At 48.3% G+C, this 22,131-nt stretch overlaps 1 protein-coding gene across 1 annotated transcript in view; it reads left to right on the top strand.

Moving 5' to 3' along the window:
- Positions 1 to 19,040, top strand: part of AGPAT3 (1-acylglycerol-3-phosphate O-acyltransferase 3) — a 104,619-nt gene extending 85,579 nt beyond the window's left edge. Inside the window, exons 3-10 of the mRNA XM_026036163.1 lie at positions 4,863 to 5,089; positions 10,010 to 10,179; positions 10,400 to 10,561; positions 12,283 to 12,436; positions 12,846 to 12,948; positions 16,174 to 16,249; positions 17,760 to 17,958; positions 18,555 to 19,040. Of these exons, the coding sequence (XP_025891948.1) occupies positions 4,912 to 5,089; positions 10,010 to 10,179; positions 10,400 to 10,561; positions 12,283 to 12,436; positions 12,846 to 12,948; positions 16,174 to 16,249; positions 17,760 to 17,958; positions 18,555 to 18,643 (1,131 nt within the window). The 5' untranslated portion in view covers positions 4,863 to 4,911 and the 3' untranslated portion in view covers positions 18,644 to 19,040. The remainder of the gene's footprint in view (positions 1 to 4,862; positions 5,090 to 10,009; positions 10,180 to 10,399; positions 10,562 to 12,282; positions 12,437 to 12,845; positions 12,949 to 16,173; positions 16,250 to 17,759; positions 17,959 to 18,554) is intronic.
- The last annotated feature ends 3,091 nt before the right edge of the window (positions 19,041 to 22,131 follow it).

The following is a 22,131-nucleotide window of genomic DNA, read 5'->3' on the forward strand; positions in this document are numbered from 1 at the left end:
CTCACCGGCACTCGGCCATAAATTATTCACATCTGTACTTTGTTTAGTGGTTTACTGTCTCATAAAGTTTAATTGGTGAATTTATAGTCTCGTAAGAGTATAATGTAAAGGCACGTAAAGAGTAGAGGAGGCACGAACAGAGAGTATGTGTGAGGGCAGGTATTCCTCAAGTGCTTTGCTTTTCACTCTCCTCAGAGTTTGGCACGTTTGTGAGAAGCTTTTTGGCTCTGATGTGGGTGTCGTTCTTCCTAGCGACCATCCTGTCATGCCTGGAGTTAATAACACCCGTGTTGTAGTTTATTTCATTTTGCTCTGCTGCTGTGGATAGTATTTCAGGACTTCTCATTCTGCGTGCTCATCAGCTGAGACTGATGTGCATGGCTGACTTGAGCAAACCAACACACCTCAAAGTATCTTCATGGCATTAGGCTGATGAGCTAAGCAAAAGACTTCCTATTTTGATAACACTAGCCTGATTAATCTCGTCACGGCTCTCTCCATGTTCTGAGCCAAGCCTGTAGATGGTAGTGGATGTTTCTGTCGTTTAATGGGCTTTGGATCAAGACCAAAATAATGAGCAGATTTAAGGCAATTAATTGATAATCTTCTACTATTGAACCTCTGTAGAATTAGGCTGTCGTGCTGTTGCAAAGCTACAACTGACAAAATTTGATGGAACAAATTCTTGTCTGATTTGGTGATGGTGACAGCTGTTCTGCTGGAGGTCCTATTCCTGTCATCCCAACCCAGAAATGGTTTGTGTGTGAGCGACCTGAGTTTGGCTTAAGCTCTTCCTCGATATACTGTATTTTCAAAAATTTCTGATAAGCAGGATTTTTAATATGAATACATGATAAAATATGAGTATAAATGATAGAATTTGTTATCTCAATGCTTTCACTCTGAATTCCTAAACGAGCAAAACCACTACTGAAGTAGGTAAGGTAGTAGTGTAGTTCAGGGTGAGGGGCATCCCATTGAGAGCAATGAAGGTCTATAAGGAGAGATAAATATGGTACAGGAGAGTGGGAACAGCTGGAAAGCTGAACTAGCAGGCTCAGGGAAAAAAACTGAGGCCAAAAGCTGAGGATGTGAGAGCGTCTGCAGCAGCTTTTGTTGTTGTCGGAGCTGCCGCTGGGTTCGGATATTGGGATGAGGGCACCAAATTCGAGCGTTGTGCTCGTGTTCATGCAGGCTGGTGAACTTTGGAGGGCTGCCCCTGTGTGATGGGGTAAGTGCCTGAAGGAAAGCAGAGTTAGAGCAGAGGGGCGATGAACGTGTGCAATTAATGGCTTGTTTTTCCTCTTGAGCTCGTGAATAGGTGTGTATTTCATGAAATGGCTGTAACGTGCTTAGTGCATATACTGCCTCTGTTTTGAACGTGGTTTCCTAATGAAATGAAGCCATGTTCTCTGTCATTCTGCCTCCTATTGACTTTTGAAGTTGGTGGCAAATTTGAGCTGCGTTTAACACCGCAGAAGCCTCAGTTTAATCGCTGGGAGCTTCATGAATGTAGCAAGCTGGATACCAGAAAGGTGATATTGCTCCTCAGTGAGAGTCGTGCTAATGCCCTCCCAAGCATTGAGTCAGGATGCAGGAGAGTTGAGGCAGACTTTAAAGAAGGGAAAGTGAATACTGCTGAGACTTGCTGGTTGAGGCTAAGGCAGATGTTTGCTCAATAGACACTTAGCTGTTCTTGATATCCATCATATTAATGATCATTAATTAGTCATTAATGGGATGCAACAGCCTGGCTTCTCATCCCAGCAAAGCAGCCTCCGACTGCCCTCTGCCCCTTGGGCTGTCCCTGCATTGCCTAAGTCTCCTGTGTGGGCAGGACTGTGGAAAATCAAGGAATTTCTGGGAGAAGATTAGCTAAATTCATCTCTCACTGAACTCTGAACTGCATTTAGTTTTCAGGATAATTAAAAAATTAAAACATTATTCTGAAAGCTAAGTGCAGTTCAGTGAGGGATTGGCAGAAGGGGCACTGGGGAGAATGTGTATCCAGCCTCGAAGACAGAATAGTCGGACAGCCGGATTTATCGCATTTTGTTGAGCCTTGTCCCTTGCAAGAGGAAAGTTGAAGCAAAACAGCTGTTCTTTGCAAAGCAGCTGGGCAGGCTCTGTCCCCTAAAGGTGCTGGAGAGGAGCCAGCTGATGTTTTGGCTGCTGTCTGCAGCAATAATATTAATAAGAATAATCCTACAGTCCCCAAATCCCTGGGGGAGCAGCGAGCACCGGTGCAGGGTTGGAGGCTGCTCTGGTCAGAGGGAGGAAGCGCGAGAGGTCCCGGGCCGCAGTGTCCCTGGCTTTTCCTGGCATGGATGTGCCCTAATGGAGCCAAGTCCTCCTTAGCTCGAGGGACAGACACTGGAGCATCCAGGCTTCTCCAGAGCAAAGCTGTGGGAGCAGAGCCAAAGCCTTTTGCTGGGTGGGAGCCTCTGAGGAGAATGTTGGACATTTCTATCTCCTCTTGACGTTGCCATGGGCTTTTAGCCCTTGCCAGTAAGTGGCCAAGTTGGGGGTTAAAAGGCTGTAACTGCTGCTCTAATGCTTAGGATAGACCTGGTCATCAGCAGCCCTGGCTGCTCATGGCTCTGCCGAACACAGATGGGGTTACAGGGCTCTCCGGAGGCGCTTGCTCCCTGTTGGTTTATGCTGCTCCTTGGAGGGGAGCGCCGGGAGGCTGCCGCGCTCTGGGAAGCGCCGCAGCGGGTGCAGGGGCCTGGGGAGCATCCCCAGGCAAGGGGCAGCGCCCGCGCGGCTTCACCAGCGCCAGACACTTTGTCCCTCTTTCCTACGGGAAAACCCTGGGACAACTTAGATTCTTCGCTCTAAGCTTAATTTGAGCGTATTCCACCGTATTTTTGTGACAGGCACAATAGTTGCTGTGTTAAAATACTCCCCCCGTACCATGTGTCTGCAGTAGTTAGATTGCTAACGATAAAAATAGTGTCCAAATGTGCCAGGGAGAGTGAGACGTTCTGCAGCTTGAAGGCAGCTCCCAATTGGTAGGAGATGCAGTGGGGGGGGGGGGGGGGGGGAAAGCTTTTCCAAGGAAAATTGCTGCGGAGTTTTAAAAATAGTGCCCCAATGTTAGCAGGTGGCGACGAAGAATGTTTTGGGTTCTCACAGCTTTTGTTCTGTTCAGGCACTGGAAGCCTCTGAACACTTCTCGAGGGAGATCCTCAATCTCCAGGCTGGCTGGGTGGCTGCTTGGGGCACTCGGAAAAGCCAGGCATTAATTCCTGCAGCAAACTTTGGCCAACGGTAGGGTCGAGCCTTCATTTCTGTGAGGTTTTGGGGCTGTGCTCGGGCTGCAGAATACATCTAGTTTCACAGTTTCAATTACCAAATGTGTCAGAGAGACCCGTGCCACATAAGGCAGTGCCTGGAATTACCTCAATGCAGTGGCTCATCTAAAGCACTTTGGGGGGGGTTAACTTTGTACTGGCAGGGTTTATGTGGGATCAGGTGCTGCCCGTTAAAGCTGCTCTGACTTTCTGCTGAGTCAGTTACTCTGCATCCAGCCGCACCTGGGGTAAATAGGGAGCATACGCTGAGTTAAGTGCTCTGGCTAATACAGTGGAAAAAAGACTGTGCCAAAGCCTTTTCTAGATCAAAATTTTACTACTCTGGAGCCAGAGGTATTATTATTATTATTATTATTATTATTATTATTATTTTACTTTATTTTCCCACTAACTAGTCTATTTGCTCAGGTAATGGGACCTGAGAAAGTGAGAAGTTGTTTGCAGCTGTGAGTTGTGAACCTGGAAATGGGTGTTTCCACTTCCATGCCCTGGTTTTCCGGAATGACGCTCTGCTCTTTCATTACGAAGTTTGCTGCAGGATGGAGAACCTGCCCTACACGTGGACCACGGTGCTATTCTAGCACGAGCCAATGTATTAGGAAGTCTCTGCAGCCCCAGCAGCTCTTGCTCAGGGTTTGATCAGAGGCCAACGGAGCAGCAGGCTGAGGGTGTCACTACATTTGCACGGCTCCATGAGGCTCAATGTGCCACATCTTGGGGTGCTCAGGGGCTCAGTGTGGCTCCAGAGACTCAATGTGCCACATCTTGGGGTGCTCAGGGGCTCAGTGTGGCTCCAGAGACTCAATGTGCCACATCTTGGGGTGCTCAGGGGCCGTTCAGCGGCAGGTTCGGGGCCGTTCCTGTATTTCTAAGCGCTATAGGAAGCACTGCAGCCCGAGTGCAGTGCAGCTGGTTCCGTGCTTGGGGCTTGGCTGATTTGGTGCAGAAGCAGAGGGCTGTGTTCCTCCCAGCATTAACTGCAGCTAGAAGAGGTTTGTTTGAAGAGGGTGTGAGATTCATCTTCAGCAAACAGCTAGATTTTCAGTAGGCTGCAAGTTGTAGATAATGATGCTTTCCTACTTTTGAAAGTGGCTTGCACCACTCAACTGCTGAGTGAAGGAGGCCTGAAAAGCCGAGTGCTGTTGGTTTGGGTTTCTGTTGCAGAGGTTGCATGGACTGTTTTGGTGCTCTCATCTTGGTGGCCACTAGTAGGACTAGAGGAAACGGCCACAAACGGAAGCACCAAAACTTCCACAGGAACTTAAGGAAAAATTTCTCGACAGTGAGGGTGACAGAGCCCTGGAACAGGCTGCCCGGAGAGGCTGTGGGATCTCCTTCTCTGGAGATCTTCAACACCTGCTTGGATGCAGCCCTGTGCCCCGTGCTCTGGGTGACCCTGCTGGAGCAGGGGGTTGGACTAGATGACCTCTGAGGTCCCTTCCAACCTTGGGCATTCTGTAATTCGATGATTCTATGATCTTGCCTCTTTGCCTTGTAGGGGTTGTACATGCAGTCTCAAATAGCTTTTCTTTTTCTTTTTTTCAGGACAGTTATTCTGAGTGACGGCCCTTGCAAGCGCTTCTGAGCGGTTATCATGGGCTTCATTGCCTTTCTGAAGACCCAGTTCATAGTTCATCTCCTCATCGGGTTTGTTTTCGTCGTGAGCGGGCTAATCATCAACTTCATTCAACTATGCACGCTGCTCCTGTGGCCCATAAACAAGCAGCTTTATCGCCGAGTGAACTGTCGCCTGGCCTACTCGCTGTGGAGCCGTGAGTATGGCCTGAGGGGGCGGGAGGGACTCCTTAAATGGCAAAATAAATAGGTTTTTGTATGTGCCTGTTCATATGTGTGTGTTTGGACGTGAGCCGTGAAGGTGGCAGCTGATGGTGCCCTGGGCCCCACTGGGCTGCGCGTCACCAGCGGGATCCTGCGCCCTGCTCAGCCCGGCGAGGCTGCGCCTGGGCTGCTGGGTCCTGCCCTGGGTGTGAGAGGGACGTGGAGCTGCTGGAGCGAGGCCAGGGAAGGGCTGCAGAGCTGGGGAAGGAGCTGGAGCTTCCTTCACAGGAGGGGAGGATGGGAGAGCGGGGCTGGTCAGCCCTGAGAAGGTTTGGGGTGTCTTATTGGTGATAATAAACATTTAATGTCAAGAGGACAGGGCCAGACTCCTCTCAGCGGTGTCCAGGGACAGGGCAGGAGTCAAAGGGCACAAACTCAAGCACAGGAAATGCCCCCTGAACAAGGAAAACAGGATATGGTCCTGGGCAACTTGCTCCAGCTGACCCAGCTTGGGTAGTGTTGGCCGGGGCAGATGATCTTCAGAGGTCCCTTCCAGCCCCAACTCTTTTGTGATTCTTTAAGACATATCTGAGTGTGTGTGTACATATATATGTATTTAACACACACACGCGAGTTGGAAGACTAATAAGGTTGTGGCAGACGTTTTCTTCAGAGAAGTCCAAAGCAGCCGTGATTTACTGAAATACAACAAAAACAACGTCCTGTTACTGGTGACTTTGACTTCTGACGGTGACTTTGATATTCAAGAGAAATGCAAAGTAAACTTGCCCCGTTCCCCACACACACTGTACCTCGAATGGCAGGAAATTGCTGCCTCTGTTTCAGCACCATCTTCACCCCGTATCACGTGTGTGAAGGGCCTGTGTTAGGTGCCGTGGGGAGGGAGGAGGAGCCCAGAGTCGGCTTCAGGTACTCGGCATGGGTGCTGCGCTGAGCACCCGCTCGAGAGCCCACGTTGACCGCGTGCTCTGCGGCCTGAGGTGCCTGTCTCTGGCACCCAACGCGGAGAGCTTCGTGGCCAGGTCCTAGGGCAGCTCCAAGGGCCTTTCGTAGCTGTGGGGTCTGCGGGTGCCACCAACCTCTGCTCTTGTGGGTGACTTTCTTCTGCCTGCCTCGCGCGTCTGGTGAGCAGGTCTAGGCTACTTGCCTCTTGCAGGCTAGCAAAAAACTTCTTTGCTGTGCATGCTTTAGTTTTTCCTCCTCATACAGCTCAGGAAGGCATTGGATTTCTGAAACAGGTGGTTAGAGGCTCCTTAATCCAGATGTCACCTCCTTTTTCAGTGGTGAGTCATGGAGTTTGTTTCCTCTCTCCATCCCTCCCCATGTGCACGGCCACCCGCCTCGGCGGAGCTGCTGGGCGCCCGGTGTCGATGAGCACTCGCGTTACAGCTGGGCAGTCGGCTAACAGGCACCCAAATTCCCAAAGCACAGACGTGAGGGACCACCAGCAAACATCCTTGATGAGTTCCTGGTTCAGTTCTAGTGCAGTTAAGTCCAGTTCAATTGCTCATTAAGCTTGTTGAACCTCGTCCTTCCTGGGCTTTTTATTCCACCTACTCGGACTATCAAAGAAGCACAGGAGAAAGGGAAGGAGAAAGGAAACCGAGTCGAGAACAGCTGGCAAACTGTCAGGAGAAAACATTTAGTATTGGAAGGATGTGTATATAACTGAAGTTATGGTTGAAGGGGGTGTGTTTTACTTGGAAATAATCCTTAATGTCCTTTTAATAACCTACAGCCTAATGTGTCCTGAAAACTCTTGTTGCACAAATAGCCTGGCTTTTCTGATGGTTGGTACTGCTTGTACCGATGAGGGCTACAGCTTTAGACTCTTGATTCCTCCAAGTTGATACTGGGTGTACAGAGATCCCCTTTTAAATGCTGTTGTCTGTCTGTTCTGTACACTGAAAATCCTCTACCCTGTTCTTACAAAAGGTTCAGAAAAGTTGAGCAGGTGATGGGATTTCACTGAGAGTAACCCCTTGTGTTGCAGACTACTCTGTAAATTAAATGAGTAAGAAATTAAACTATGAAAACGAATGTAAATGTTGCATTGGCCAGAGCAGTGCTGATAGCCTCTCACGGAAGCACTGAGAGAGCAGGCTCTCCAATTGTGATTTATAACAAAACAAGCAAGCCCTGTAAACGCAGTGGCTCAAGTGCTGCCCTTCCTGACACATATTCTGTTACATGGAAGCCTTTGGACAGTGACTCTGTAGTTTCCTATTCCATTCCAGAAGGTAGATTTTGGTCACTTATTTAAATATCTTTATTTTTAAGCTGATAACTTCCATGCCAGAGCTCTGTTTATCATGGTTTTCTGTATGCAAAGCTGCTCTGCCAGCCTGGCCGAGGAGCGTGTGTGCTGGAATAGACACGCAGGGGTGCCTGTGTGCCCACATACACTGTGCTCTAGAGAAAGCAAGGCCTTCTGCTTGCTGCATCTCATCTCAAATAGGTGAAGTCTTGCTTCGAAGCCGTTTAGGGAGCGAATGGCTTTATTTAAGGGTAGTATTGGGCCAATGAGCCCGTCACGGCACCTTGCAGAGCTCCCACCGGGACCTGGGGCAGGTTGGTGCTGGAGGCTTGTGCCAGACTGCGCCCTAAAAACGAGCGCTTCACGTGTTTAATTCCCAAGGGGGATCTGTATCCAGGCTCCCGCACGCTCACTCCGTTGCAGATGACTCATGCCTCTGGGTAGAGCCTGCTTGCAAGGATGGTCTCCCAGATCTTGGTGCTTTCAAATGACCGTCCGTGGCTTCCAAACGGGCTGGGAGATGAGCCGTGCCTGCTTGCTGGCTTTGGCCTCGAATGCCTTGTGAGGCTGTAGGGCCATTTCCTTTGGAATTGCTGCTGGAAGCGGCAGCAGGGGGGGTGTTTGCCGGGCCGAGGCGGCGCTCGACGCAGCGACGGCGCGTGCGGCCGCAAAGCCTCGCGCCTCCTTTGCTCAGCCCAGCCAGAGCTGTGACACCATCAGCACCAGCCAAGTAGCCCCACACGCACAAACAGGAAAAAAAAGAAAAAAAAACTAAAGGAGATGACCCCTCTCCTTGTTTTAGTTGCATCATTTATCGGTATGCTTGTAAAAGGCAGTTTGTTTCCTCATATTCTCTGGCTCATCAACCCGTCTGTTCCAGTACGAACCCTGGCAAATCTCCGGGCGAAGCCTCCCCTGCTGTTTGAGGGGGACGGGGATGAGAAGTGCTCAGGCAGCAACTCGCCTGCGCCTCCCTCGGCAGAGCTTCCCTCTGATGTTGAGGGGGAGACTCGCGTGCGGCTGCGTTTCCTTGGACAGAGCAAAATACAGGTGTGGTGGATGCGGGACATGGTGGTCCTCGGGCTGTGGAGAGCAGGGAAAGGGAAGCAGCGGAGGGTGCTGCATGGGGTGCAGCCTGTTGTGCTGAGCACCCATGGGAGCCGCGCTCTGACCAGGGATGTTCTCCCTGCCCCTGCCTCTCACTGAGTCAGGCTAACGGAGGCGGGAAAGGTGCACGGGGCTACGGTGTTCCCAGGGGACACGGAGCTAAAAAGGCATCCCAGGAACCTCAGGGGGATGTAAGGTGCTGTTCTTGAGCATCACTTGGAAGGGTTATATTCTCTGGAGCAAAAAGATGCAGAACTTGCCCCTGCTTCCAAATGAGTGAGTCCTGAAAAAATGCTACAGGATAACGGCCTGGTAGATATATGGACGTGCAGGGAATGCAAGTGAAACAGAGTCTGCAGAGCTGTGATCCTGCTGCTTGGAAGCCCTGGTGCAGGAAGAGCCTCCTCCGTTTGGCAAACCCGGGGCCTTCCCGTACACAGGGTGAGATGCGCAGGGATGCAGAACTTTGGGAATAATATTTAGAATACTAAATTTGTATTGCTTCCATAACTCATTAAAATGAGACAGTACCAATGGGCTGGAGTTGGTATGGAAACAAACATTCCTGCTGGGAGGATGAACCATCCTTACAGCCCTCATAGGTACTCTGTGAGACAAGGACTTCTGCCTGCCTCTTGGAACCGAAATTAGGGAAGTAGGCTAACCATGGCAATTACATTTGTTGCATGTACAACTTAGGTAGTTTGGGGTGTTTCATTATGAAGAAAGTGGTGAAAAATAAGCATGGGTAATGAAGGAAATGTACAGAATAGAGGGGGAGGGACTGGAGTAGTGAAAAGCTGGAGAAGACCGAGGCGAAGCCCCTCATCCCATTTCTCCTCTTGAAGGCCAAGGAAGGGGGACAGTTGCTATTCCTGGCCGTGCCCAGGTATGTTGCTAAATAGCCTGATCTTCTGGTGCTTTTGACTCCATGCAGATGACTGTAATCTGGAGTGATTTAAGGCCTGTGTCCCTGTGCCAAACTGTATCACAGAAGGTCTGTGGTATCATAGCCATTTAAAAGCCCTTTATTGGTCTGTCTGCTCCATAAAGCTTGCTCCGTGCTGAGTAAAAACATTAGGCTGGATCTGTGCATAATTTGTATCCCACCTGGGGGAAAGCGGGCTTGTCCAGTGGAGCAATCACCGCCTCAGCGGTCTGTTCGCAAGCAGATTGCTTTATTTTTGATGCTCATGATATTTCATATTCAGAATAGACGGTGTAAATTTGTTGCTGTTTTAAACCTTGCTAAATCGCCCATGATGTACATATCTAGTGCCCCAATTACTGCATGAGGATAGTGGTGTGATTTGGTCCAGGCTTTCCTTCCCTCTGTAGTGGGCTGGACTGAAAAGGTGACGGTGGTGTCGGGAGTCGGAAGAAGTTGGCATTGAATTGGGCTGGAGAGAAAATGCTAAAATAATAGGTAGGTAGGTAGGTAGGTAGGTAGGTAGATGGATGAAATGGCAAAAGGGTCTCTGCAAGCATCCCGTCTAACCCATCTCTCCGTGTCCCTGCCGTTCGCCAGAGCTGGTCATGTTGCTGGAGTGGTGGTCGGGCACGGAGTGCACCTTGTTCTCCGACCAGGCTACGGTGGATACCTTTGGGAAGGAGCACGTCATCATCATCTTGAACCACAACTTTGAGATCGACTTCCTGTGCGGCTGGACGATGACGGAGCGCTTCGGAGTGCTGGGGGTACGTGGCGCCCTGAGCTCTCCCTCCATCCGTGGGACTCCGTGTCCATGTTCAATCCATCCTCCCATTCCTGTTCAGCCCATCCAGCGCCTTAATCTTTGGGTTGCCATGCGTAACCCTGCTAGGTCTCCATCATCCTTAGCGTGATGTTTTGTGTTTGGTGTCGCTGTATGAACCAGCAAATGACACTTCTGGGTTGTCGTTTTTCTTTTCCTCCAAGAGTTCCAAAGTCCTTGCTAAACGAGAACTGTTGTACGTGCCCCTCATTGGCTGGACGTGGTACTTCCTCGAGATCGTCTTCTGCAAAAGAAAATGGGAAGAAGACAGGGACACAGTGATTGAAGGATTAAAGCGCCTCTCTGATTATCCTGAATACATGTGGGTAAGTGCCAGGTTTCTCCTGGAGCATCGACGGCGCTAAAAGCGGAGCGGGGAAGGAGGTACCTATGTGGCACCGTGGAGGAGGGAGGCTCCTCTCCCTGCTTCCGTGTCACATAGCCAGGGAAAACGTGTCTGGCCCCAGGAGGGTTGAGGGAAGGTATTTGGGAAGAATTGCTCTGCTGGCTTGGGAGGAAGAAACCTCATTGGGAAGGCTCAGGCACATGGAGATGATCCCAAGCTTGAAAACAATTTACACGTCCGACTTGTACAATGCTTGCTAGTTTAGACAAAAGTATGGCTAAACTTCTCCTGCCTTTATTCTTTTGTTTAAAAAAATATATAAATAACAGTCCGTACTTAAGTACTGTCTGTATAACTTAACTACTGTCTGCATAACCTTAAGCTATTATTTTCTGAAGTAGACTAAAAAGGCAGACAAGCCATGTGGGTGTTTTTCTGTTTTGCTTTGTATATTCTTGGAAAAGTGTGTGTGTAAGAGTGTGTTTGTGTGTGTGTGCGTGTGTGTGTGTGTATTCTGGGAGGAGGTTTGAATAAACCATAGGTTTTGAGAGGAAGTTTTTGTGTTGGTACATTCTTGGATGTATAAAATTACAGATTGCCCAGCAAGTCTCTATGCAAACAGATGGGGAGCTTGCCCTGGCTTCTGAAGCTTTGCTTTTTGTTTTGTCATTATTTGAAATTATTTGAAATCAAGGGTGAAACATCTGTGGTTCGTTATGTGCAGGGCCATTAGATTTTACTGCAATAATGCAGTAAAACGTTAAGTGGTTTTATTTGTTCATTTTAAGTGAATTTCGGTGTTTTCCTGTAGTTTGTCGAAATAAATAGTGAAACATAAGCTTTGACTAGTACGAAGTGAATGTGCCATTTGTGATGTTTCTATTATTACAAGAATATAAAGCATAATCATCTGCACAACCAATTTTAAGCTACTTACTTGCTTGAATTAATGGTTATGAGCATAATTTCATTTAATATATCATCCTGAGTAGCTAAAAGGGAAAACCCTACCAATTAAAAGTGCCAAGACTGGGGTTTTGGTGGAGAATCGGGAGTTTCTCACGGGCCAGTCGGACAGCTCATCTGCAAGGCGAGCGAGGGGAAGGCTTTAGGGAAGGCCCCGCTCCAGGGCACAACCAGTACAAGTGCTGCAAGGAAATCTTTCAGGCTGGTCTGTCTTCAAATGAGTAATTCTTGTCACATGCAGAAAGTTGTAAAGGAGGTAGGTAGTGACTGAAGGTTTTCCCCAGAAGCTTTTGACTTCTTGCTTTTTCTGGTTTGCAGTTGAGTCTGCTGGCAGCCAGAGCTCTTAGAAATTTGTATTTTTGCAAGTGCAAATTGCAAGTGCCAATTGCATTTTTGCAATCTCGCCGAGATTTTTGCAGTTTTTTGCAAGTGCAAATTTGCAAGTTCCAGTCGCATTTCTTGCCATTTTTATTTTTGCAAGTTTTTCATGGATAACCGCTTGAGCTTTTGTAGGCTTGAATTTGGGACCTGTGCTGTTAAGTTGAAATCTCATCCACCTCTGAGTGAGGTGAGCAGAGGTGTTCATGCCTGGGACGCAGCGAAGCGAGCGGGCAGCTGAGGCGTGTCTGCCGTGCGCGTCGGGCACGCGTGAGCTTTGCAGAAGCCGGCAGCGTCCTGCCCGGGTTGTTCTGTGCTCACGGGTTATCTCTGCTTTCCCCTTCTGTCCCATTCCAGTTTCTCCTGTACTGTGAAGGCACTCGCTTCACAGAGACCAAGCACCGTATCAGCATGGAGGTAGCTGAATCCAAGGGGCTGCCCAAGCTCAAGTATCATCTGCTGCCCAGAACCAAAGGTTTCACCACTGCTGTCCAGTGTCTCAGGGGAACAGGTATTTTGGCAAGCTATTACTTGTTCCTAGCATTATCTATAATGTGGTATTTGGTAGACCATGTTACGTAGCACAGTGTTTTATGCTCTGATTTCCATTATATCCATTATGATTAGTGAAAATATTTGGTGTATTAAACTTAATTTGTGCCACGTAACTTAGAGATCAGTTTTAAAAAATAATGAACTCGTCTATGCCCCTGTTGCCTGGTTCATCCAGTCTCATCGCTGGTAGCCCAGGTGCTGCTTGGATGGGCATGTCAGGTGGCTGATGCAGATGAAATAAAATTGTTTTATAAATTTCCAACACACAAAATGAGAGCTTGTTGCTGTCTAATGCGAGGACACTGGCGACATGGTTGTGAGAGATGCTGAGGTAACAGCCTTTTTCTTTTTTTCCCCCACCGCAGTTTCAGCAGTGTATGATGTAACACTAAATTTCAGAGGAAACAAGAACCCATCTTTACTAGGAATTCTTTATGGAAAGAAATACGAAGCAGATATGTGTGTAAGGTAAGCATATGATGATGGAGGTGAGCCCCAAGATGCTTATTTTGGCAAGTTGAAATGTATTCAAAATCTGGAGGGAAGTGTCCTCTGCCATAGTCCCCTTTTCCTTGTCCTGCAGTTTCTCTGCAGATCACAAAGACCCTTCTGTTTTTCCCTTTGCTTTGTTCTGGTTCTGTGCTTGGGAGCCAGTGACATCACCCAGCAAGACAGAGAGCACTGGGTAGATAGATTTCCAGGTCGGGACGACGTCCACACGGTCTTTCCAGCGTTTCCACAAATTTTGTGAAGCAAGGACACTCGTCTGCTCTTTCCTAAATCTGCTGGGAACAGAAAGCCAAGTATTCTATCCCCTTCCCAGGCCTTTGTGAGCACCTTATACGTGGTGCAAATGGCCTGTCCAACAAGAGCAGCCTTAATAAGGATAATAAGGGATGTGAAGTTCCTTACTGTGCCAGTTTCTCTCCTCTTCTCACATGGTTTGATTAGCAGCTTAGGAGTTAAATACTGCTGAAATGCAGACATTGTATGAATGTCGTGGCTCGTTCCTTGCAGTTGGGCTTTTGCCTGGCAGAACAGCTCCTAACACCTCTCTCCACACCACGGATACACATGCTCACGTGCACCGATTTTCTCTTGACTTCTGCTTGTTTGTCTCTGCGTTGACGGTGTCCCTGTGACCACAGAAGCTTGGACCTTCCCTGCTGAATTTCTTCTTCCACCTTTTATGCCTGGGGTGACAAATGGTCCCAGTTGTTCTTTCTGGTTCGCTCTTTTGACAGCTCATCATGTGTGCTTTTTTGAGGGCTTATCCCACACTTTGGCAAACAATGAGGTTGATCATGTTTTAAAAAAAAAGTAATAATTAAAAGCTGCCACCTGCCTCCTCCACCCCTGGGACGCTGGGTCCCTGTTCTGCAGCGTGTCTCGCTCACAGAGACACAGCGGAGCCCATGGGGGTGAGAGGCTCTGGGGAAACCCCTTGATCTCCTGCGGTGCCTCTGGGCAGCAGGAACAGTTTTGAGGGGAAAATCTAGCCCAGGGAAGACAACGTGCTGCAGCCTCAGGAGGGAAGGGTGGCTGTTCCAGGGCTGCTCTCCAGTGCCATCCAGCTTCCATGAGATTTTAGTCTTTCCACCAGAAAAACTCTGGAGGTGATGGGGAGAGAGAGTCACGCTCGGCAGAAGCGCTGCCGCTGAGGAGCGGGTGACTTGGGAGGGAACAACCAGGTGAGGTAGCAGAGCGGCGTGAGACGCTGGCCGCGTGCAGCCCCACGCTGAGCATCAGCGCGCGCCCCGCATCCCGCTGGGGCTGCGAGGAACGCACGGCTGCATCCGGTTAATGTCCTCTAGCTTGCTGGCCGGCAGGCAAGCTCGTCTTGGTCGTTGGCCAGCAAGAACTTCTTCACTGTGAGGCTGCCAGAGCCCTGGCACAGGCTGCCCAGGGAGGCTGTGGAGTCTCCTTCTCTGGAGATCTTCCAAACCCGCCTGGATGCCGCCCTGTGCCCCGTGCTCTGGGTGTCCCTGCGTGAGCAGGGGGTTGGACTGGATGACCTCTGAGGTCCCTTCCAACCTTAACCATTCTGTGAGTCTGTGAGGTGGTGGGAAGCAAGAGCAGCGATGTCATCTTCAGTAGTCTTGGGTTTATAAAATTCTGCTGAAGAGCAATGATGTAGCCGGGTGAAATGACTATTTGTGCCCTATTAAAGAACTAATTACTATGTTGCTCAGGTCATTTTGGCTTTAAATTGTGACTGTGGCATGAATCAACCTTCTCGAGATACTTCCTTACACTTAAAGGCTTCTCTCTCCTCTGGGGAGGATGCTGTGACATCGAGGAAATTATTACTATAGTCATTTTGTTGAAAGTTGATTGTTTCCTTAATGTGCTGAGAATCTTGGCTTAGATCAGAGAACGGAAGCGTCTGATCCCATGTAAAGCGAAGTAAGGTAAAAGGAACGTGCAGTTACCTGCACAGATAACTGTGCAGGTAACCGTTCTGCACAACAAAAACACAAAAAAAAACCACAACAAAACCAGTTCTGCACAACAAAAAATGCACAGATAACTGTGCAGGTAACAATTCTGACCCTGCACGGGGGTCAGAAGCTTAGCCTTGGCAGATGATCTAGTCTGCCCTCTGAGTCATTACCCAAATGACCAAATGCTCTTGCTGTGAGTACCCCCTTGTGGTGATCCTCGTGGAGTGACAGCCTTAGCAGAGCATCAGCAAACGCCTTCTCCTCAAGCCTTTGTGGAGCATTGTTTGTGTTAGTTGAGTGGCTCTTCCTGGTAGAGCTATTAAAGGGGAATATGTAAGGGAAAAAAATAGATTTGACTGGTTTGTGGGAAGGCAGAAATGTATTGGAAGCGTTGGGCCATTGAACCGGGCCCAATCCTTGGCCAACCATCTCTGACTTGTGTTTTTCCCAATGGTGTCTCTCCGCCTGGCTCAGAGACTCGCCGGTCGGGCTTCTCCCTGTCCCGCTGCATCCCTGCGACCAGCCTGAGCTGCGGGCTCAGCCTTCCCGAGCGGAGCCCCGCTGGGAAGGTGGCCACAGCGTCGGGATCCCTGCTGGGGAGGCCGGAGCCCTGCGCCGCTCCCGCACCGCTCCGGCCCTTCCCCGCGCGTGGGCCCAGCAAACCCTTCCCCTGCTCACTGCCTGCGGCAAGAACGCACGTCCCGACTGAATAGGGAGCAAACCTAGGGACAATGTATAGGCAAATATAGGTTAAAAAATATATAGGTAAAATATATAGCAAACCTAGGTAGCAGATAAGTTTTATCTGGGATCACTGTGGGTCCTCCCAGAGACCACAGGCTTGCTCTCACTGCTGGGATGTACAAGAGGGCCAAGGGAAAAAAAAATCCCCATTTTCCTAAAATGCGGGGTTTTTTTTCCTCCACTAACAAATTATAATTAACTTTATCCTGGATTTTGTCACATGTGTTTTTGTGTGTTTTTTTTTTTTACTTGTTTTGCTGTTTTTTTACTGATGGACTCTGAGATTGATGGGAGACGGTGCAGTTTCTTTGGGTTTGGGAATTTGAGTTTTTAGGTGGAGAATCAGGATTTGATCAAGTCTCAGGTCTTCTTCACCCTTAAGAACTTGAAAGCTTGTGCCTGGTGTTGAATAGAAGGTCTTATATTAGACCTTCTAATAGAGGTTGTAAGTCAAACACCTGAATTTTTCTTTAATCCTGTTTTCTGCCTCTCTCTAATAAACCAGGAGATTTCCTCTGGAAGATATCCCTCAAGATGAAAAGGAAGCTGCAAACTGGCTTCATAAGCTTTACCAAGAAAAGGTAAATGGCTTTGCTTTCCTCCCTTCCAGATTTTCACAAGGGCAGTGGTGCACTCTCCTCCACCGGAGTGACTGAGGAGCGGAGAATATTTTGTGAAAACTGGCAGTCCTCCCTCATATTGCTGAGAGGAGGGGCTCAAACCAGCGCTGGGGGAGCCCGGCCCTTGGGCCCCTGGCCACGGCAAGGTGCCTAGTAAGAACATCTCAAATTGCAAAGGAGCAGCATGGGATTCAGAGGGAAACCCACGCCGGGCAAGGCTAATATCCCTCTGCCATCATTTTGTATTCTTGTGTCTGCCCTGCATTTCTACAGGCTCCACTTCCCCTGCAGATGATTTCAGCCACTTGGGAAGAATGATGACAGTTTGTGAAGGGCAGCTGAGCCACAGCTGTCCTCATTCCTTTCTGCTTTCCTTCTCCTGCCATCGCTTTCCTTCTGCCTCCTGGCAGTATCTGTGCAGTGTGTGACACGGTACAGACAGTCCCCGAGATCTGCTGCCAGAGACTGGTGTAGCCCGTGGTCGGAGTGTCTTCCAAGCGCTCGGAGCTTTTCCTCAATTCTTTTTTGTTTTATTTCCTCGAGATGATTAATTTATTGGTGACAGTTTTAAGCTCTATGCGGAGAGGAAGGAAGACTGGACTTAAGGTCGCCCAGCCCTAACGCAGGCTTGAGTGGGGAACCTTAAATGTGTATCTTGATGGAGGCTTTTTCTGCTGTTGGCTATATCTGCATTCAGCTCTGGTGTCAGATGGTGCTAGGGGAGAGGTTACTTATGTAGGCAGGTATTTTATGTATGGATCTTATGGTGCTAGCAGTTTGTTTTAACTGGAATCTTCAAAATAAAGGGAGTATCGTCAAAAGGATGTGTCTTTGGCAGGCAGTGTCCTGAGCTTTTTAGCCCCTGGTAAGGAAAGCTAAAAGAAAAGTAACTTAGGTGGGGGGAAAAACATGAAAAAGAGCCTTACTTGAGCCATCCTGTATAAGTTTCAGAAGCTTCCCAGGACAAACTGGTTGCCAGTACCTTTGCTTCACGTTAAAACGCTGCCTGGGCTGTTTATTTTGGGCTTTACTCAGCATTTTTGGCTGTACGCGCAGCAGTTTTCTGCTGTGCTTTCCTGAATCGTGCTGACCTTTCCAAAAATGAAAACAGGAAGGAAAAACATGCAGCCAAGGGGCAGGCAGAGTCTGAACTGCTCTCTGGCCAGCAACTGCCCCCACTTCCTAAGAAATTCATAGCAAAGGGGAAGGCATTTGGTAGTGGGGAGACGGGTGTTGTTTCAGCTGCTGACCGTGGCCAGGATCCCCTTGGAAGGGCTGCTACGCATCCGGTGGCCTTGGCAGGAGGTGGAAGTGCCCAGGTTAGTGTCAGCAGATGACAACGGCTGCCGAGTTCTCTGGGGAAGTGTTCACCTCGGAGAGGCACCTTGCTGCTCTCCTGGGCTTCGCTGGCCTTGGCTTGCTCTGTGGAAACGTTAGGAACATGTTTTTGTCCGTCTTCTCTTCCATGTAGGATGCTTTGCAAGAGATGTATAATCAAGAAGGGGTTTTCCCTGGCCAGCAATTTAAACCTCCTAGAAGACCGTGGACTCTCCTAAACTTTCTCTTCTGGGCCACAGTTCTCCTGTCTCCTCTCTTCACCTTTGGCTTTGGAGTTTTTGCAAGTGGATCACCTCTTCTTATCCTTGCATTCCTGGGATTTGTTGGAGCAGGTAAGAAAAGCTGAGGAGAAGATGCTAAGCCCAGAGGGACAAGGTGGGATCCATTATCTTTGATAAGCTGAGAGGATCAATTAATGTGAATGGGATTTGCAGAAAAGATACTGGGATAGAAATTGAGGGTTTGCTCCCTAGACTTTTTGTCTTGTGTAGCAGCATTCTGAGTGTCTGGAAAACTTTGATCCGGACAGACTCACCTTTATATCTTAGATGTAGCTTATATCTTTAGGAGTGAATGCTCTTGCAGCCCAATATTATGACACAAGGAGGAGAAGGTGCTCTTACTGCATATCCTGTCAATGATTAGAAAAAAAAAAAGAAACGGATGGGGAGGGAGAGCAAATAAAACCCATTGCCGTTTCCAGGCTTTGCAGTACAGTTAGTAGGAGCATTAGTGATATTTTTAAATCTAGATTGTCATCCTCTTTTGGTAACAACTGACCTGTGTGTGATCAGTGTGTGGCCCGTAGACACTGCTGCTTCTTAGGTTTAGGGTAACTCGTGTTTGTTCTGCTTGTGTGTTTGACTGCAACTTCCTGAATCTTTTAATGGCTTTAACGTGCCTCCCATTTTTCTGTTGTATTTTAAAGCTTCCTTCGGAGTTCGTAGACTGATAGGAGTAACTGAAATAGAAAAAGGCTCCAGCTATGGCAACCAAGAATTCAAGAAAAAGGAGTAACTGACAGCTGCAGCTCAGCACATGTAACCAGACTGTGGTATCCAATTAACTTCAGTTAAAAAAACAAACAACAAAAAACACTTAGAAACTATCTTTTTCTTAATAACTGATGACTAATATTAATGAATAAAACTTGAGCCAAGAATGAAGAAGTTGGAGGCATCAACTGAAGCGAAAGCATCAACTTTCTGCCTGTTTCAGGATTACGGTAGTCAAACTATGGCATCAAATCTGGAGAAAAAAGAAACTAATTTTTCTTGCTGTGGGCTCGTGGGGGTGGGAGGGGTAAAAGGGGGGACTGGACATGGCCATGTGCATCTTCAGCTGACTGAACACATAGGTTTCCTGCAAGAGCTCTACGCTTGCTTTTACAACAGGAGCCACTGAATGTTTCCTCTTGCTAAAGCCAACGTAATGTTTGTTGATTTCCAACTTTTTTTTTTTTTTTTAATCAATGCTCCAGGGAAAAAAACAAAAGAAACAACCCTTAAATTCACTGACAGATACTCGTTGTTAGTGTTGTTTTGTCAGGCTGCCTTGTCCTGGCCGCAGGTGAACTCCCATTTGTAGGCTTCCCTGACATTTTCTTACTTTCAGGCAACATCTTTCAGCTCCTGTAACGCCAGGGAACGGATAGCGGAGCTCGGATGGGAGCAGCTCCTCGCCGACGGGCACGTTCTGCAGAGCAGATTCACTAGCATTAAAATGGTGTAAATTTCCCATTGTATCTCCTGCCAGCTGCTCAAGGCTCAGGTTAAACTCAGCATACCACATTGGTCTCGAGTGTGGTTTGCCCTGCTCTCCGTCATGCGTGTATGTAACTCTGAATCTGTTTGGGCTTACTTGGGTTTCTGAATGAATGGCGACCATGGGACTTGGAGTTGTACAAAGAAGGAAGTTTATTCACTTGTCCTGACGTTTCCTCCTTTTATTTCTGCTCATGTCTGTCCTCACCAAAGTCCCATTCAAGCCATCTCTCTCTGTCAACTGGGAGACAGCAGCAGACACTTGCACAGTAGTTTGTTTTCAAGAAGCCGTCTTTGACTCAACGTAACTCTAAAAGGAGAGGTTGGGAGCAGTCAGACTTCCAATCCTGACACCTCTTGAGCTTTTAAGGAGAGTTTTGCCATCGATGCAGGCGGGGATGGGGCCTTACCTTGTGTGCTCCACCAACAGGCTGTGCCGCACTCTGTACCTGGTTGTGCTTTAGTTGTTAATGTGAAGCATAATGCAAGGTGAGCCATTCTGTTAAGCACTCGAGTAAGTTTGGGATCTCTTCAGGGATTTTAAATAACATTAGTTTTGCCTGTTGATTTTCAATTTTTCTTTTTTTCATTGAAAGTTAGAGGTCAGAATTGTGATGTACCTTTGTACGTTTTTTTTTCTTCTCTCCAAACGCACATTTTGAGATGTTGTAGATTGCTGCTGTAAACGTAGCTGGGGAATTACTTGCAGACAGGTGGAGACTAGTGACGTGGTCAGGTCTGAAGGCCAAATTCTGCATTTAGCCACACACAAAAGCTGCTGGAAGGGGTTGCAGCTGCACAGCTGAGTGCAGAAGCTGCCCCACAAGTTTTAGCCCAGCTGCCATGAGGCTGCTTATCTCAGTTCCATAGAGAACAGATCTTATCAAGGCACTGATCATTATTTTCATCTTTGCTCTAGTAACCAAGATAAGAGAGTAATAATTTACCTTCTTTTCATATTTACTCTTAAACTGCTGGAATGTAGCCTCTTCTCCCACAGGTCGCCCTCTGCTTTTAAACATTAGGAGAGTAATTTCATAACTTAGAAAAATATTTTACTGGGGGTCATTAATCACTGTTCTGTCATGCACTTGGTTTTTCTTGGGTGTCTTTTCACAAGAGCACTTGAAGGCTTTGCCCTATGTTGTGTGTCCTCTCTTAGACCCACACCAGCATTTGGGCAGCAGCCCGCGGCAGTGTTAGCACCTTGTGCTTTCCACTCTTTTTTGTTTTGATCAGAGGACCAAAACCAGTGTTTTCTTTTTTTCTCCTCCTCTTTTATTACTTAATTCATTAGTGGGTTTAATTTCCGGTTGCTAGAGAGCTGTTACAAACGCTGTAGTCCTGCTTTCTGAAGGTGATAATGAGTACATGGAAATTGTACTGGTTTAGCAAAGCGAAGCTTGCCAAGCAAGCTGACCGTAGCCTATGTTTTACACTGACCTTTTCTGCAGTATATTGAGGGGCCCAACAAGAACTTCACAAAATAAGACCCTTCGCATTAAGAAGAGGGGAGATGTTTAAGGAGGAAGGAAATTAGTAGCCTTTCTCTTTATGGGATTTTTTTCTCCTCTCAGTGCATGCAACTCCCTCGTAGGAATCACGGGATTAGTGCATGTGCATCAAGGGGAGAACAGTCAACATTTCGTATTTTCTTATCATAACTTATTAGTCATGCATTGTTTTGGAAAATGTAATAAAATATCATTTGCTTAAATTTTGCTCTTCTAAGCAGACATATCAGTAAGCATTTTGAAAACGGAAATAATTCAGCAGTGCACAAAATAGTATAAAAACAGCACAAATCTCTTCGTTTTGAGTTTCATCTCATCAAATAGGATTTTTATACATATATAAATATATATACACACATACACAGAGTATGTATAAATTAACGTGATGGGGAAATAGCTGAAGTTAATGTAACTAATGAAGACTAGCAGGTGGCTTAGATGGGGAAAGCGAGCATAGCTTTTATATCTTACACTATTTTCTTCTGTTTAATAGGTCCTAGCTTGTATATTTGACTACCAAGCCCTCTGAGAGCAATAATAAACACAAATATATCATGCTTTCTGTCTTTGCTCTTCAACCACGCTGTCTGTCAGTTTAATCAGACCCAGTGCTGTAGGCGCATCCCCACCTTTCAAACCCTTCATTTCCTGCTTGGCTGTTTAGGTACCGCGCTAAATACCACGTTCTTGCCCATGGGTTTGGAAGGTGTTGTTCCCGGAGCGCCGCACGGGCTCGGAAGCCGCGTGGTTTTGCAGACTGGCTGTGGAGAGAGGCTGTGGGGCTCGGCCTTGCCGTGAGCAGCAGCGGGGCTGCTCTCAAAGCAGGCTGCGCCGTTCCGAGGCCGCAGAGGTGCTGGCGCCCGCATCGCCCCTGTCCAGAGGGGCAGACTCCGTAGGAATTGCCGCTCTCTGGTGCTCGCTGAGGGCTGAACGTGCCTTGGGCACAGAGCGCGTGGGAGATGACCCCACTTTAAGCTTTAACTTACCTCAAAGGGCTCTACACCGAACTGCTGACCAGTGATCGTGGCTGCTACCTTGTCCCGGTGTTCCCAGGCGCGGTGAGGCCTGTCTGCCCCTCATGCCTGCGTCCTTGCCTGCCTTTCCCGCGCGTTGCTCCGCGGGGCTTCGCAGCCCGGCCGCGCGAAGCCGCCCCGCGGCGCCGGAGCGCCGGCGCTCTGCCTCGCGGCACCGGGGCAGGAGCCTGCTCGGTGTGACGCGGCGCCGTGGG

This window comes from Nothoprocta perdicaria, unplaced genomic scaffold (assembly GCF_003342845.1).
Source record: "Nothoprocta perdicaria isolate Ctin4 unplaced genomic scaffold, notPer1 scaffold_171, whole genome shotgun sequence".
Lineage (NCBI taxonomy): Eukaryota > Metazoa > Chordata > Aves > Tinamiformes > Tinamidae > Nothoprocta > Nothoprocta perdicaria.